Below are 12119 nucleotides of genomic sequence, written 5' to 3' on the forward strand. Positions count from 1 at the left end.
AGCTGGAAGCCTCGCTGGAGCAGTCAGTGCAGGCGCGCATATTCAAGATCATTGTCATCAGGGACTCCAATGTGGGCAAAACCTGCCTGACGGTCCGCTTCTGCGGCGGCACCTTCCCCGCCAGCACCAAGGCCACCATTGGTGTGTATTTCATGGAGAAGGCGGTAGAAATTGCCGGGGAGTACATCAAGCACAATCTATGGCAGACAGCACTGGGACTTTAAAGCCCTGCTGCCAGGGCCCTGCCGCTTTAAAGTGGCAGCAGGGCCCCAGTGGCAGGACTTTAAAGTCCTGGCTCTGGGGCCTGAGCGGCCATGATTCTCCCCTCCCCAGCCAGCCAGCCCACCCAGCTCATTCCTCCCCCCACAACCGCTGTGTCCAACAGACCAGGCGTCTTGTGTTTATGGCGGACATAAACACGAGACGCCTGGCCTGTTGGACACAGCGGCAAGAACGTCCCTGCCGCTGCCATGCTCTGCCGCCTCACCCCCCATCTCCTCCAACCCCACAATTAAATTACAATAATTTTGAATCCCCCCTCCCTCCATCCGATCCACCTTTTCCAGCTGTGGAAACTCTTTCAACTCTCCTCTTGTCCGCCCGCCATGATGAAAATGTAAAAAATTAAATAAAAAAGCAACAGGCATGATTTGCTGCACCCATATCAGGAGGCGGGAGAATCACGTGCCTCCTTTGCATAAGGAATTTTTCGCCTTTTAACCCTTGCTTAACTCTGAGCAAGGATTAAAAGGCAAAAAATTCCTTATGCAAAGGAGGCCCATAGTTCTCTCGCCTCCCCCTACAGTTAGCACTAAGCAGACTCAGAGTCACTGTGACTCTGGAGTCTGGCAGAAACTACCTTAGCCTTTTTAATTCTTTTCTTTTTGTCATGACACTGGTGCGGCCCTGCCTCCCCTGCTTCCCCTCACTGCACGTCCTTGATATCAACAGAGGTTAAACTAAGGAATACTCATCACTTGGAGTCTTAATTAGTATATACTATGTATATAATATTATATACAGTATATAATATATACATAGTGAGTGTGTGTGTTGTGTATAACATATATATTAATTAATTCAGAAATTAAAATATTGTCAGCGTTCCAAGTATCATGTAGAATTAAATAAGAGTCCAAGGCAAAACGATCCTTAAAGTTCTGATTTAATAAATCAGACATCTTAACACATCTGTGTAATCCCAATTCTAAAGAGCTTCCTGGGATTCTACCCAGTTAAAAGTTCATGATCTTGTCCCCACACCCACAAATCCATCACATAATCCAATCTTCTCCTTCCACGCTGGCATCTCCACCCAGCTTCTTCCGGTCAAGTGTAACAGTGCAGAGACCAAAGATGACCTTGGTCTTCTAGGAAAGGATGACAACAACCCATTCTATAATCCTACTCCCGTCTATTCCCCCCTCCCATCAACTATACTAATGAAACAGCATAATGAAATAAGAGAAAGTGTGGTAGGCCAAAATTCTAAAAGGAATATAATTGCAGGCCTGACAAATATATCTTCAAACAAGGTTTTGTCATAGTGATCAATATTGATCTGCGAGGGTCAATGGGAATAGTCATTATTGTTGCTGCTGCTATTATTAATAATAATACTATGAGTTAAATAAGCATTTATTTAAATAGTTTCATATAATAAATGCTTGTGGGTCGATGAACAATCTGAAACCTCATGAAAGAGTCAATGAGCTGAAGGGTTTGTGGATCTCTACTTTAAAATTTCAGGCAAGATCATTTCAAAGGTTTCTACTGCTTTGTGAATTGAAATGTATAGAAAAAATGCAGCCAATACAGAGCGTTGAATTTATACTGATTTTATATCTGCTTTTAAAGAAGGAAAAGTCAACTTTTAGTTTACTATGTGGTTTATTTAAAAAGCTGCAATGGTCCCAAATTTAAATTCATAGATTCCAACGTCCAAATCAACATTTTTTCCCAAATATATGCTACATTGAGAAAGAATTGGCATAGACTGTATTTGGTCCATCATTCCAGTTCATTAAGACAGAGGTCTACAATATTTCAATACTGTGACTGGTTAAATATCCTTGCAATGGGCTCCTACTAAGGTATTAATCCTATTAATGTATATTGAAAATAAAATTTCATCCAGTTTATTGCAGCATATCCCAGAATATCTCATTGATTTAAACTGCAGCATATTTCGGAGTGCATTTTCTTTTTTTCTGAAGCGTAAGATGGAAATGTCGACTCATTCTGCTCAGCTACCTGAAATCATATCAGAAATTATATCAGACATAATTATAGGAGATTACCAGGAGTGGGTTCCAGCTGCCATTACTACTGGTTCAGTAGCAAAAATATTTGCATGCATTTTCATTTAAAACAATCTGCGCATGCGCACACTGTAAAAAAATGAATAAAAAGTACATTTTTTAAATGAAGATTGTTCTGCACATGTGCAGAACAGAAAAATCAAGATGTTGCCACCAATCATAGAATTGGCACAGTCACGTGTCCGATGGAGTTACTATCTATTCAGTCGACTGGACTGAATAAGTAGGAACCCACCTCTGGACATAGTCCCCCTGTGAATACCTAAAAATGATATGGCAGGAGAAGACATGGATTTCATATTTAATATTCAATAATCCTGTTTCCTGGAGCCGAAATAATAAGACTTTTGGTGGGATGTAGTCTGAGTTCCCAAAATGGTGGAAACACCTACCCAGAGAAGCAAGACAGAGCGTATGGTTTGTTTAAGGAACAATAAAGGGAACTAGAGGTACTCCTCAGGTTAGGCCACAACTGAGCCCAAAATGTATGTTGCTAAGTGAAACAATTGTTAAGTGGGTTCATCCCATTTTACGACTTTTCTTGCCACAGTTGTTAAGTGAATCATTGCATTTCTTTCTTTTTTAATATTTATTTTTATTACATGATTTTTGTTTATATGTCTCTATCACATATTTAACAGATCAGTGGCATTATTCAGTGGCATTTATTTAACATAACAATCTATAAATTACTAAATTACTACTTACTAATTATAAAACTTAGTTAATTTTTTTGTTATCTACGTTCCTATATCCAATAACATTACACCTTTATAAAATATTCAAAATAATAATTAATTAACCAAATTTCTAAACCTTTTTTCCCCCAAAATCACTGTTTGCAATTTCTATCCAAATTCCTTATATTAAACCAGTACACATATATGTCATTAACTATCTCTTATTATTTCATTATTATTGTTATCATTAATATTTGTTAATATCTAAAGATAGGTTTAATCTCACCTATCTAAAATAAAATCTCATTGAATTATAACCAAACAGAATAATAGAAAAATAGAATTGGAAGTGACACTTCAGGTCTTCTAATCCAACCCTCTACTCAGGCAGTATGCTATCTACCATTTCTTTTCGGAAAACCTTCCAGGGTTGGAGAACCCACAACTTCTGAAGGCAAGTCATTCCACTAATTAATTGTTTAACTGTCAAGAAATTTCTCCTTAGTTTCATTCATTTCATTGCAACCTATTCTAAGGGACATTTTCCCTTTTTTTCTGAAATGTTGTATAGAAATGAAGACTCCTTCTGGTCAGCTAAGAACAACACCAGTAAAAATTATAGAACAGATTACATAGTCAGCCTGTGAACATCTAGGAGATAATATTGTTTCTTGGAGGGCAACATGGGCTTATAAAAAATATACCAATAGTAAAGAATCAGTTTCCTCTAAATTGTCATCAATTTTAAGATAATTGTTCATTTTACTTTCCTGGTATAGCAAAGGAAGATTGATGATAACTTATTTAACTTAAAATAGACAGTTAGAACAATTACCGTATTTTTCAGAGTACAAGATGCACTGGAGTATAAGACGCACCAAGGTTTTGAAGAGGCAATTTTTTTAAAAAAAAGTAGGTAGGTAGATAGAGGGATAGAGAGGGAGAGAAAGAGAGAGAAGTACAGGAGGTAGGGAGAGAGAGAGAGTAGCTAGGAAGGTAGGAAGGTAGATAAAAGGATAGAGAGAGAGAGAAATAGTGAGAGAGAGAGAGAAATACAGTAGGTAAGTAGGGAGAGAGAGAGACTAGGTAAGTAGGTATATGTTTCCAGATGTATTTATCCATGTGCTGGAGAAGGAAATCACTGACAATCTGCAACACCTAAGACATTGTTTCTGCTGGCATGGCACTTGATCAATGTAATTCTCATCAATCAATTAAAGAGCTTTCCAAAAAGGGGGGGGGGTCTGCACTATGCAAACCTCCAAAAATGACCCATTTTTCACAAATATGGGCCCACTTTTTTTTAAAAAAAGGCATGAATAGCCTTGGGGGGGGAGGGCTTGCAGAGTGCTCCTGCGGAGGAGGGTAAAAATGAGCAAAAATATCCATTTTTTTGCAAAAATGAGCCCGTTTTTTGTCAACAAAATTGCATGCATAGCCTAATGAAAACTTCTAGACTACTTCTGGTGCTGGGGGGGCGGGGCAAAAGACGGCTCAGTTTTTGCTCATTTCTGCCCTCCCCAGCCCCCTGGATCTCTTTGTAAGCCTCCATAAGGCTATGCACAGCCATTTTGGTGAAGGGGGCATGGCTTCAGGAGGCAAAAAAGCTGTGTTCGATGTATAAGATGCACCCAGATTTTCAGCCTCTTTTTTGAGGAAAACAGGTGTGTCTTATACTTCGAAAAATGCAGTACTTAGTTGAACAACTTGCCTCCAAAGTTGTGAATGCTCCAATACTGGAAGTTTTAAAAAGAGATTGGATAAACATTTGTCTGAAGTGGTGTAGGGTTTCCTATACCAAAAATGATGTCCTCAATAATACTTGTATCACCACAAGCAATTCTCAACACCATCGGCAATTCACATATGAAGTGATTGATCAGATTGGGACCACAATAGTTTTGGCAAACGACACAGACAACAGAAATCGCACAGATCAGAGGGGCAGTGATCCAGCAAGCTAAAGTGAACTGCCACTGGCACTGTTTGCCCATGAGAACTGGGTAAAGTAATGGGCGGCAGATGGCCAGGTAGCGGTCATAGGCCATCACCCCCAACAGGAGAGTCTCAACAGCAGCTGTGGCCAATGCAATGTACATCTGGATCATGCAGAAAGTTAAAGAAATAGTTCCATCATCAGCCAGGAGCTGAGTCAACATGAGAGGCATGGTGCTGGTGACATAGCAGATATCTACCCCTGCAAGTTGGGAAAGAAAATAATACATGGGTGTCTGTAGTTTTACATCTTCCTTCACCAATATGATGATTATCAGGTTCCCCAAAACTGTAAGCAGGTAGATGATGAGAATGACCCCAAAGAGGAGAAGTTGGATTTTTCTCTGGCTGGTGAGTCCCAGCAGGACGAATGCCATGACAGAGGTGAAGTTCTTAGCTTCTGTCATGGCCTCCTGTCTAAGGAGAAGGAAAAAGAATGAGGGACCATTAAACTGACTATTATTTTTAAACCTTGGAATTACACCAAAACACAGCCATGACAACCAACAGCCATTCCTCATATCAGGAATTATTCCAGGAAATCATATTATCAACATTTGAAGATGAGGGAACATCAAAATTACTATCAGGTAAAAAAAAATATTCCTGGAATCCTGGTCTTATTTTAAATTTTCCTTTATCTTAATCAAAATAAATTTCCCCTAGATATAATTTTAATGAGAATTTAGAGAATCGCCTTTTCAAGACATTTTGCTTCTCAACCAAGAAGCTTCTTCAGCTCTGACAGGACAGTGTGGAATGGAAGGAATTACATTCCTTGCAGACAGCTGGTAATCTGCATCCTTTTAGAGAAGAACTAGGAGGTTTATCTATGAGTAGTGTTCTGAATTCCTGTGGACAAAAATAAACATCCAAAGGACCCTCTAAAAGAATGCAAATGACCAACAAGGAATATAAATTTTTCCATTCCCCACTATCCTGTCAGAGGTGAAGAAGCTTCTTGGATGAGAAGTTAAACATCTTCAAATGAAAAATCAAGGAAGTTCAGTTGCCTCCTGAAAAAGCCCCTTTGGGACAGTTTAAGAAGAAATACTTGTGAGAAGAAAAGTTCTAGAATCTTTCCAAAAGAAAAAAATAGATAAATACCAGTGCTTGCTTCATCAACCTTGTTTTCAGTTAAATTCAAATTTGGAAACAAGTTAGAACATATTACACTTTCTTTATTCTAGTAACAGAGATTATTTTTGTAGGAAAACAAAGGATATCTTAGCAGAATTTTGTAATGAGATTATAAAGAAACTCCTATTCAGGGGAGATCAGGAAAGAATTTTTCAGAAAACAAAAATCATGGAAATACTCAAATTGCTTTAACAATGTCTGTATTGTATTTGAAAAAAGAAGTTAGAACATTCCCATATTAAACTTAATTTAGTCTACTGACACAGAGATTGATTTTCTAGGAAAACAAAGATGATCTCATCAGATCTACGTTACCTTCCTTGGACTAGGAAGTAATCAAAGCTGGATATGGTTAATACGTGGATGACCAAGGATTTCCAGAGCTGCAGATTATCTGTTTTCTCTGATGGCAGAAAAGAATTTTATCTTTCTGCTTCTCAAGATGTTCCTCATCCATGAATAAAAGAGCCAAGTGTGTTGTCTGTTGCTACTAAAATGTGCAGTACGATGATCCCCTTGCACTTTATGAAAGCCAGATATTGTGCATGTGTTCTGGAACTGGTGCTTGTCCCTTGAAAGACCCCACAGAAACTCTCACTGAAGGTTTTTCAGTAAAACCTGAAAGAGTTCTTTGGGCAGGAGCTCAACATTCATGACTGCTAAGAGTACCTAAATTCCCTTAGGAGAATAATACACTCTCTGGAGAAGTCTTGAAATTATTACAATGTGTGAACACATACAGATCAGTAAGGGATTCTGCATAATATCATTGGGAATACAAAACTTTTTTTTTTGCTTTTCTTTCTCTTCAAAATTAATGTTGAAAGAAAATTGCTATGACAGCAGGATCCCAATGAAATTTTTCTTGTCTCTTTGGTCATTTCCAATAAATGTTTTCCTGCTTTGTTGCTCCTCATCTTGACCTCTTGGATTTTTTAAAAACCTAATCAATGACAGAACATTATTTGAATATATCAGAGGTAAAATAATGAATAGCCAACAATCTCTGTCTATGTCCATTTTCAAACCCAAGAAAGGTTGGGTGGGGAGTTTTACATACAGACAGCCATTATGGTAGGTTCCACCAAGGTCCTCCAATCCAGCAGGAAAATATTGAATAGTGATTGGCTAACACATTTGACAGCACCCTATAAAGGGGATTACAAACAGAAGGCTGTTGGATTGTACCTATTTTGAACTAATAAAGAATTGTTGTTATTGTTAGCTTGATTCTGCCTCTTCCATTCACCTGATCTAACACTGGCGATGAAGGTGGGATAAGAGGCAACTAGACACAAAAAGAGCTGACTGACAATCCAGCAAAACAATCCAGCTGGAGCTAAGCGCTGCATCGAGTGGCCATCTTTAAGCGGCAAATTCAAAATTCCCTTCACTGGACCAGATGACGGTGCATGACCCACCAGCTCCATACGACCCAGGCACCGAGCACTGGGACTTCTATATGATGAGGTTCGAATTTTTCCTGGAATCTAATGACCTTCTTGGCCTCTCTGAGAACCACAAGAGAGCCATGTTCCTCAGCTACTCCGGGCCAAAGGTATTAGACACCACCAAGGACCTGTGTGAACCAGCACTGGTACAGACAGTTGCTTGGTGGTGCTTCAACATACATTGAGGATGCACTACGCTCCTAAACCATCAAAATACCGGTATGTGCAGAAGCAGAAATTCAACCTCCGGATCCAAAAGGAAAGTGAAACGATCAACTAATATCTTGCCATGCTTCGCAAGGCCGCAGCATATTGCAAGTTTTGAGACTTAGATGAACTGTTGTTGGACAAAATTCTCTGTGGCATTTGAGACATCAGCCTGCAAAGAAGATTGCTGGTGAAAACCAATCTCATGCTGCAAATAGCCTTAGATGAGGCCAAAGCAAAAGAGTCATCGACCAAGTTGAAGGAAACATTGCAAAAGCAGAACAGCCCCAAGACCACGCACAGAACAGCTGAGGTGCATTGTGAAACTGCAGAGCGAGACCTCTGAAAGCAATAATGAGGTTTGCCGCATGCACACAGAGAAGCAGAGAATGGTGCGAGAATTTTAATCCTGTTTCCTGCTTTGCACGAGATGTAGACGCAACCATCAGTGATCTGCCTGCTGTTTTGCTGTGATCCCAAGGGACACATCGTAAGAGTCTGCAGGAGCAAGTTTCCAGCCACAACACTGCTAAAACCAGCAGCTATGCAGACTGCAAGACCACGTCCACTCTGTCGAGAGCCTTGGAAGCCACGTCAGAAAGCGGAGAAAGCACATGTCAACGATACATTCCAGAGAACCATCGGGCAAGCAAGCACCCCACGGAACAAAAGCTGTGGCTCTCCATCCTCCTTGAAGGATCTCCATGCAGCATGGAGATCGATACAGGCTCAGATACAGACCATCATGTCCTGGGTTATATCACTTGCCATCCTCAGTGTGTGTGTGTGTGTGTGTGTGTGTGTGTGTGTGTGTGTGTGTGTATGTATGTATGTATGTATATACATACATACATACATACATACATACATACATACATACATACATATATATATATATATATATATATATATATATATATACACACACACTTAAAGTCACAACCCCTGGTATGCCCAAGTATGGGAGGAAGGTCACTTCCACTCTCTGTCATTAGGCTCGTCACAAGAGTCCATCCAGACAGAAACCCAATATTTTTTACTGTTGCCTTTTTTGTTACATTTGTTATATTTATGCTGATAAATAAATAAAGGGAGACTAGTATAGATCTATTTCAAGCTATTTAGCTCTCATCAGCTAGCCATACCCAAGTTTTTGGGAATCGAACCTGTGCTCTATTGCCTCCCAGGCAGGGAGTTAACCATTTGAGCTACAGAGAACGACTCCTTTATCAGCCAGCCAGGGTGGGAGGTATATACTTAAAGTCACAACCCCTGGTATGCCCAAGTATGGGAGGAAGGTCACACTTCCACTCTCTGTCATTAGGCTCGTCACCTTCCTCCCATACTTGACCTTCCTCCCATACTCTAACAGCACCGCCGGATTTGTTGCCTGGCGCTGCGGCTTTGAGGAGCCTTTGAGGCTACGGGAGCCAGTAGGAAGGCGGCGGAGGGGCGGGAGCAGGAAAAAAAGCCCTGATAGCCTGTGGGAGATAGGGAAGTAGGCATTAACAGTAAGTTTCTAAAGGATAACTCAGCACGAAGGAAGCTGAGGGAAGGAAGCCGTTTTCTAGTGAACGGAGTTTCGGAGAGAGGAGAGCCAGTCCGGGACAACCTTCCCCCCACTTCCCTCTCTGTTGTCCCCCTCCCCTCGCTCCATTGCAAGACTCAGTGAGACTCATCCAGAGCCTGCGGGGAAGGGCCGGCGCTTAACGCTGAGAATCACCAAATTTGGCTCTGTTTCTGTCTTGCCTAGGCAGCAAAGGAGGAAAAAAGAAGTGGGAAGGCCTGGCAGGTGAGAAAAGGAAGGATTTAAAGAAAGTCCGATTCCACCCCGCTATCATTTACCCAGGCACTCCAGCGCCTTCCTCGGAAGTTTGAGACATTCCCCATCATCCTGTAAGAAGGATTCCCCCCTCCAAAGACGCCCCCTCCTCAAAGAATTTCCCCTTCAAAAGAATTAACAAGAAAAGACGCCTCTATCAAAAGGGGGAAAATTTTCCCTGAAAATAAGAAACAATCCATTCCTCTCCCTTGGTGACTCGATCAGCGATAGCAATAAATAGCCTCAGACACTATTTACACCTCCAAAGCAGCGGCCCCCAACTTTTTGGGCACTGCTGCTAGCCAGACTATCTTGTTTCCCCTCATAACCCATTGATATTTTCTTTTAAAAAATAGAATATTTTATTGGCCAAATGTAAATGGACACGCAAGGCATTTGTCTCTGGTGCAAAAAGTCTCAGTGTACAAACAACAAAGTAATATAATCATAATACTGATACTAATAAGTGATGGCAGCAGAAAAGATGTTATATAACACTTTTAATTAAGCGGGTACCTTGAATAAACATAACTTTGAGTTTCAAATAATACTGATTTCATTGTTGTCTTAGGTGACATCTGTGAAAAAAAATCAGGTGCTCAGGCATGAAAATGTGCCGCTCAAACACTATACTTTTCCGCTCACACTGAAAAAAAATTAGAGGAAACATTGGTGTGTATGTGTGTATGTGTGTATGTGTGTATGTGTGTATGTGTGTATGTGTGTATGTGTGTATGTGTGTATGTGTGTATGTGTGTATGTGTATGTGTATGTATGTATGTATGTATGTATGTATTTAGTGTCACAACTCCTGGTATGCCCAAATATGGGAGGAGGCATACTGCTTCTTTCTCTATCTATCGACTCATCACAAGAGACCATCCAGATAGAAAGCCAATATTTTTACTGTTGCCTTTGTTACATTTGTGTTGTATTTGTGCTGATAAATAAATACAGGGAGACTAGAATAGATCTATTTCAAACCATTTAGTTCTCATTTAGTTCTCATCAGCTAGCCATACCCTTACTGGGATTAGAGAATGAATATATATATATATATATATATATATATATATATATATATATATATATATATATATATATATATATATATATATATATATATATATACTGTCGCTTTAAATCGGAACTGAGCATGATGCCTGGCTGTTGAATTCTGGGAGTTGGAGTCCACAAGGCTAAAAAGTGCCCGCACGTCACTGTTCCTGGTCTTATTTTCAATTTTCCTTTATCTTAATCAAAATAAATTTTCTCTTTTAATTTTAATGAGAATTTAGAGAATCTTATTGGGGTGAAATCTCTCTCTCTCTTTCTATTTTTTTTTTTGCCAACTGTAGCTTTTATGGGGCGGCTTCTTCTCAGAAAATCTAAATATTTGATCTCATGTTAAGAATATTTTCAGTTACTGCAGTCCTGACAGACTGACAAAGTAAACAAAACAGGAGCAATTGACTTTGATTATTTAGCTACTTTTAGCCATGGATTTAAATAAAATTTTATGAACATTTGCAGGGATGGTAGTAATATATTCAGTTATTTCTTCTGTAGCACTGCAGACTAAAAAGATTGAAAATGTTTGATACAGTTAGGTAATTCTGCAAAAAGAAATGGCAGAGCTTCAAAAAAATTTCCCTGCTGGAAAATATATGTATGTATGTATGTATGTATGTATGTATGTATGTATGTGTGTGTGTTGTGGCTCGGCAGGAGCCTTTGGAGCTACTATCAGACTCTGACAGCGAGGGGCCCTTTGAGTCAGGCCTGGAGGAGGCAGAGGGCCCTGGACAGGGTTCTGACTCCGAGCAGGGCTCAGAGAGACTAGTTGGTCCCCAGGTAATAACTGAGCCTTGGATCAGTGGGGAGGAGACAAGAGAGCCTGACACCCAAACCTCCTGTGAGTTGTTTCAGGATTGACGCAGAAGAAGGGCGATCGACGTAAGGAACAATTGAGGATTCACAGGAGATGATAATGAGCAGCTGTTGCTCATTAGGATCTCCTCCTGCAGATAAAAGACTAATGGTGCCACGCCCTGGTTGCAGAAGTCAACGTTCCGTTTCTGTTCTAGTCAACATTCTCCGTTCGTGTGCAACCATCAAGAAAAGCACTTGGATAAGTGACTTGATTTATATAATCCTGTTTTGTTGTAGTTTATGAGTGAGGACTTTTGCCAGAGCATTTATCTGTGATTATTTTGGGCTCGCAGCCAGCAAGAGCCGGGACTGATAAAAACATTCCTTTGAACGTTCTGTTTGGCTTTCATTTCTGAACGGACAAGGTAGGGGCCAGAACATGTATGTATATGCATATATGCATATATGCATATATGCATATATGCATATCTCTATCTCTATCTCTATCTCTATCTCTATCTCTATCTCTATCTCTATCTCTATCTCTATCTCTATCTCTATCTCTATATCATCTATATCTATATCTATCTATCTCTCTATCTATCTCTCTATCTCTCTATCTCTCTCTCTC

General features: G+C 39.9%; 1 protein-coding gene across 1 annotated transcript; it reads right to left on the reverse strand.

Annotated features, from left to right (window-relative positions):
• Nucleotides 1-2245: 2245 nt before the first annotated feature.
• Nucleotides 2246-6790, reverse strand: LOC116521702 (putative olfactory receptor 13C6). The gene is made up of 3 exons (XM_032236361.1): nucleotides 6735-6790; nucleotides 4800-5413; nucleotides 2246-2253 (listed from the first exon to the last, which is right to left on the reverse strand). Exons 1-3 carry the CDS (start codon nucleotides 6788-6790, stop codon nucleotides 2246-2248), a joined length of 678 nt encoding a protein of 225 aa, XP_032092252.1.
• Between the last annotated feature and the right edge of the window lie 5329 nt (nucleotides 6791-12119).

This window comes from Thamnophis elegans, chromosome Z (assembly GCF_009769535.1).
Source record: "Thamnophis elegans isolate rThaEle1 chromosome Z, rThaEle1.pri, whole genome shotgun sequence".
NCBI classification, from domain to species: domain Eukaryota; kingdom Metazoa; phylum Chordata; class Lepidosauria; order Squamata; family Colubridae; genus Thamnophis; species Thamnophis elegans.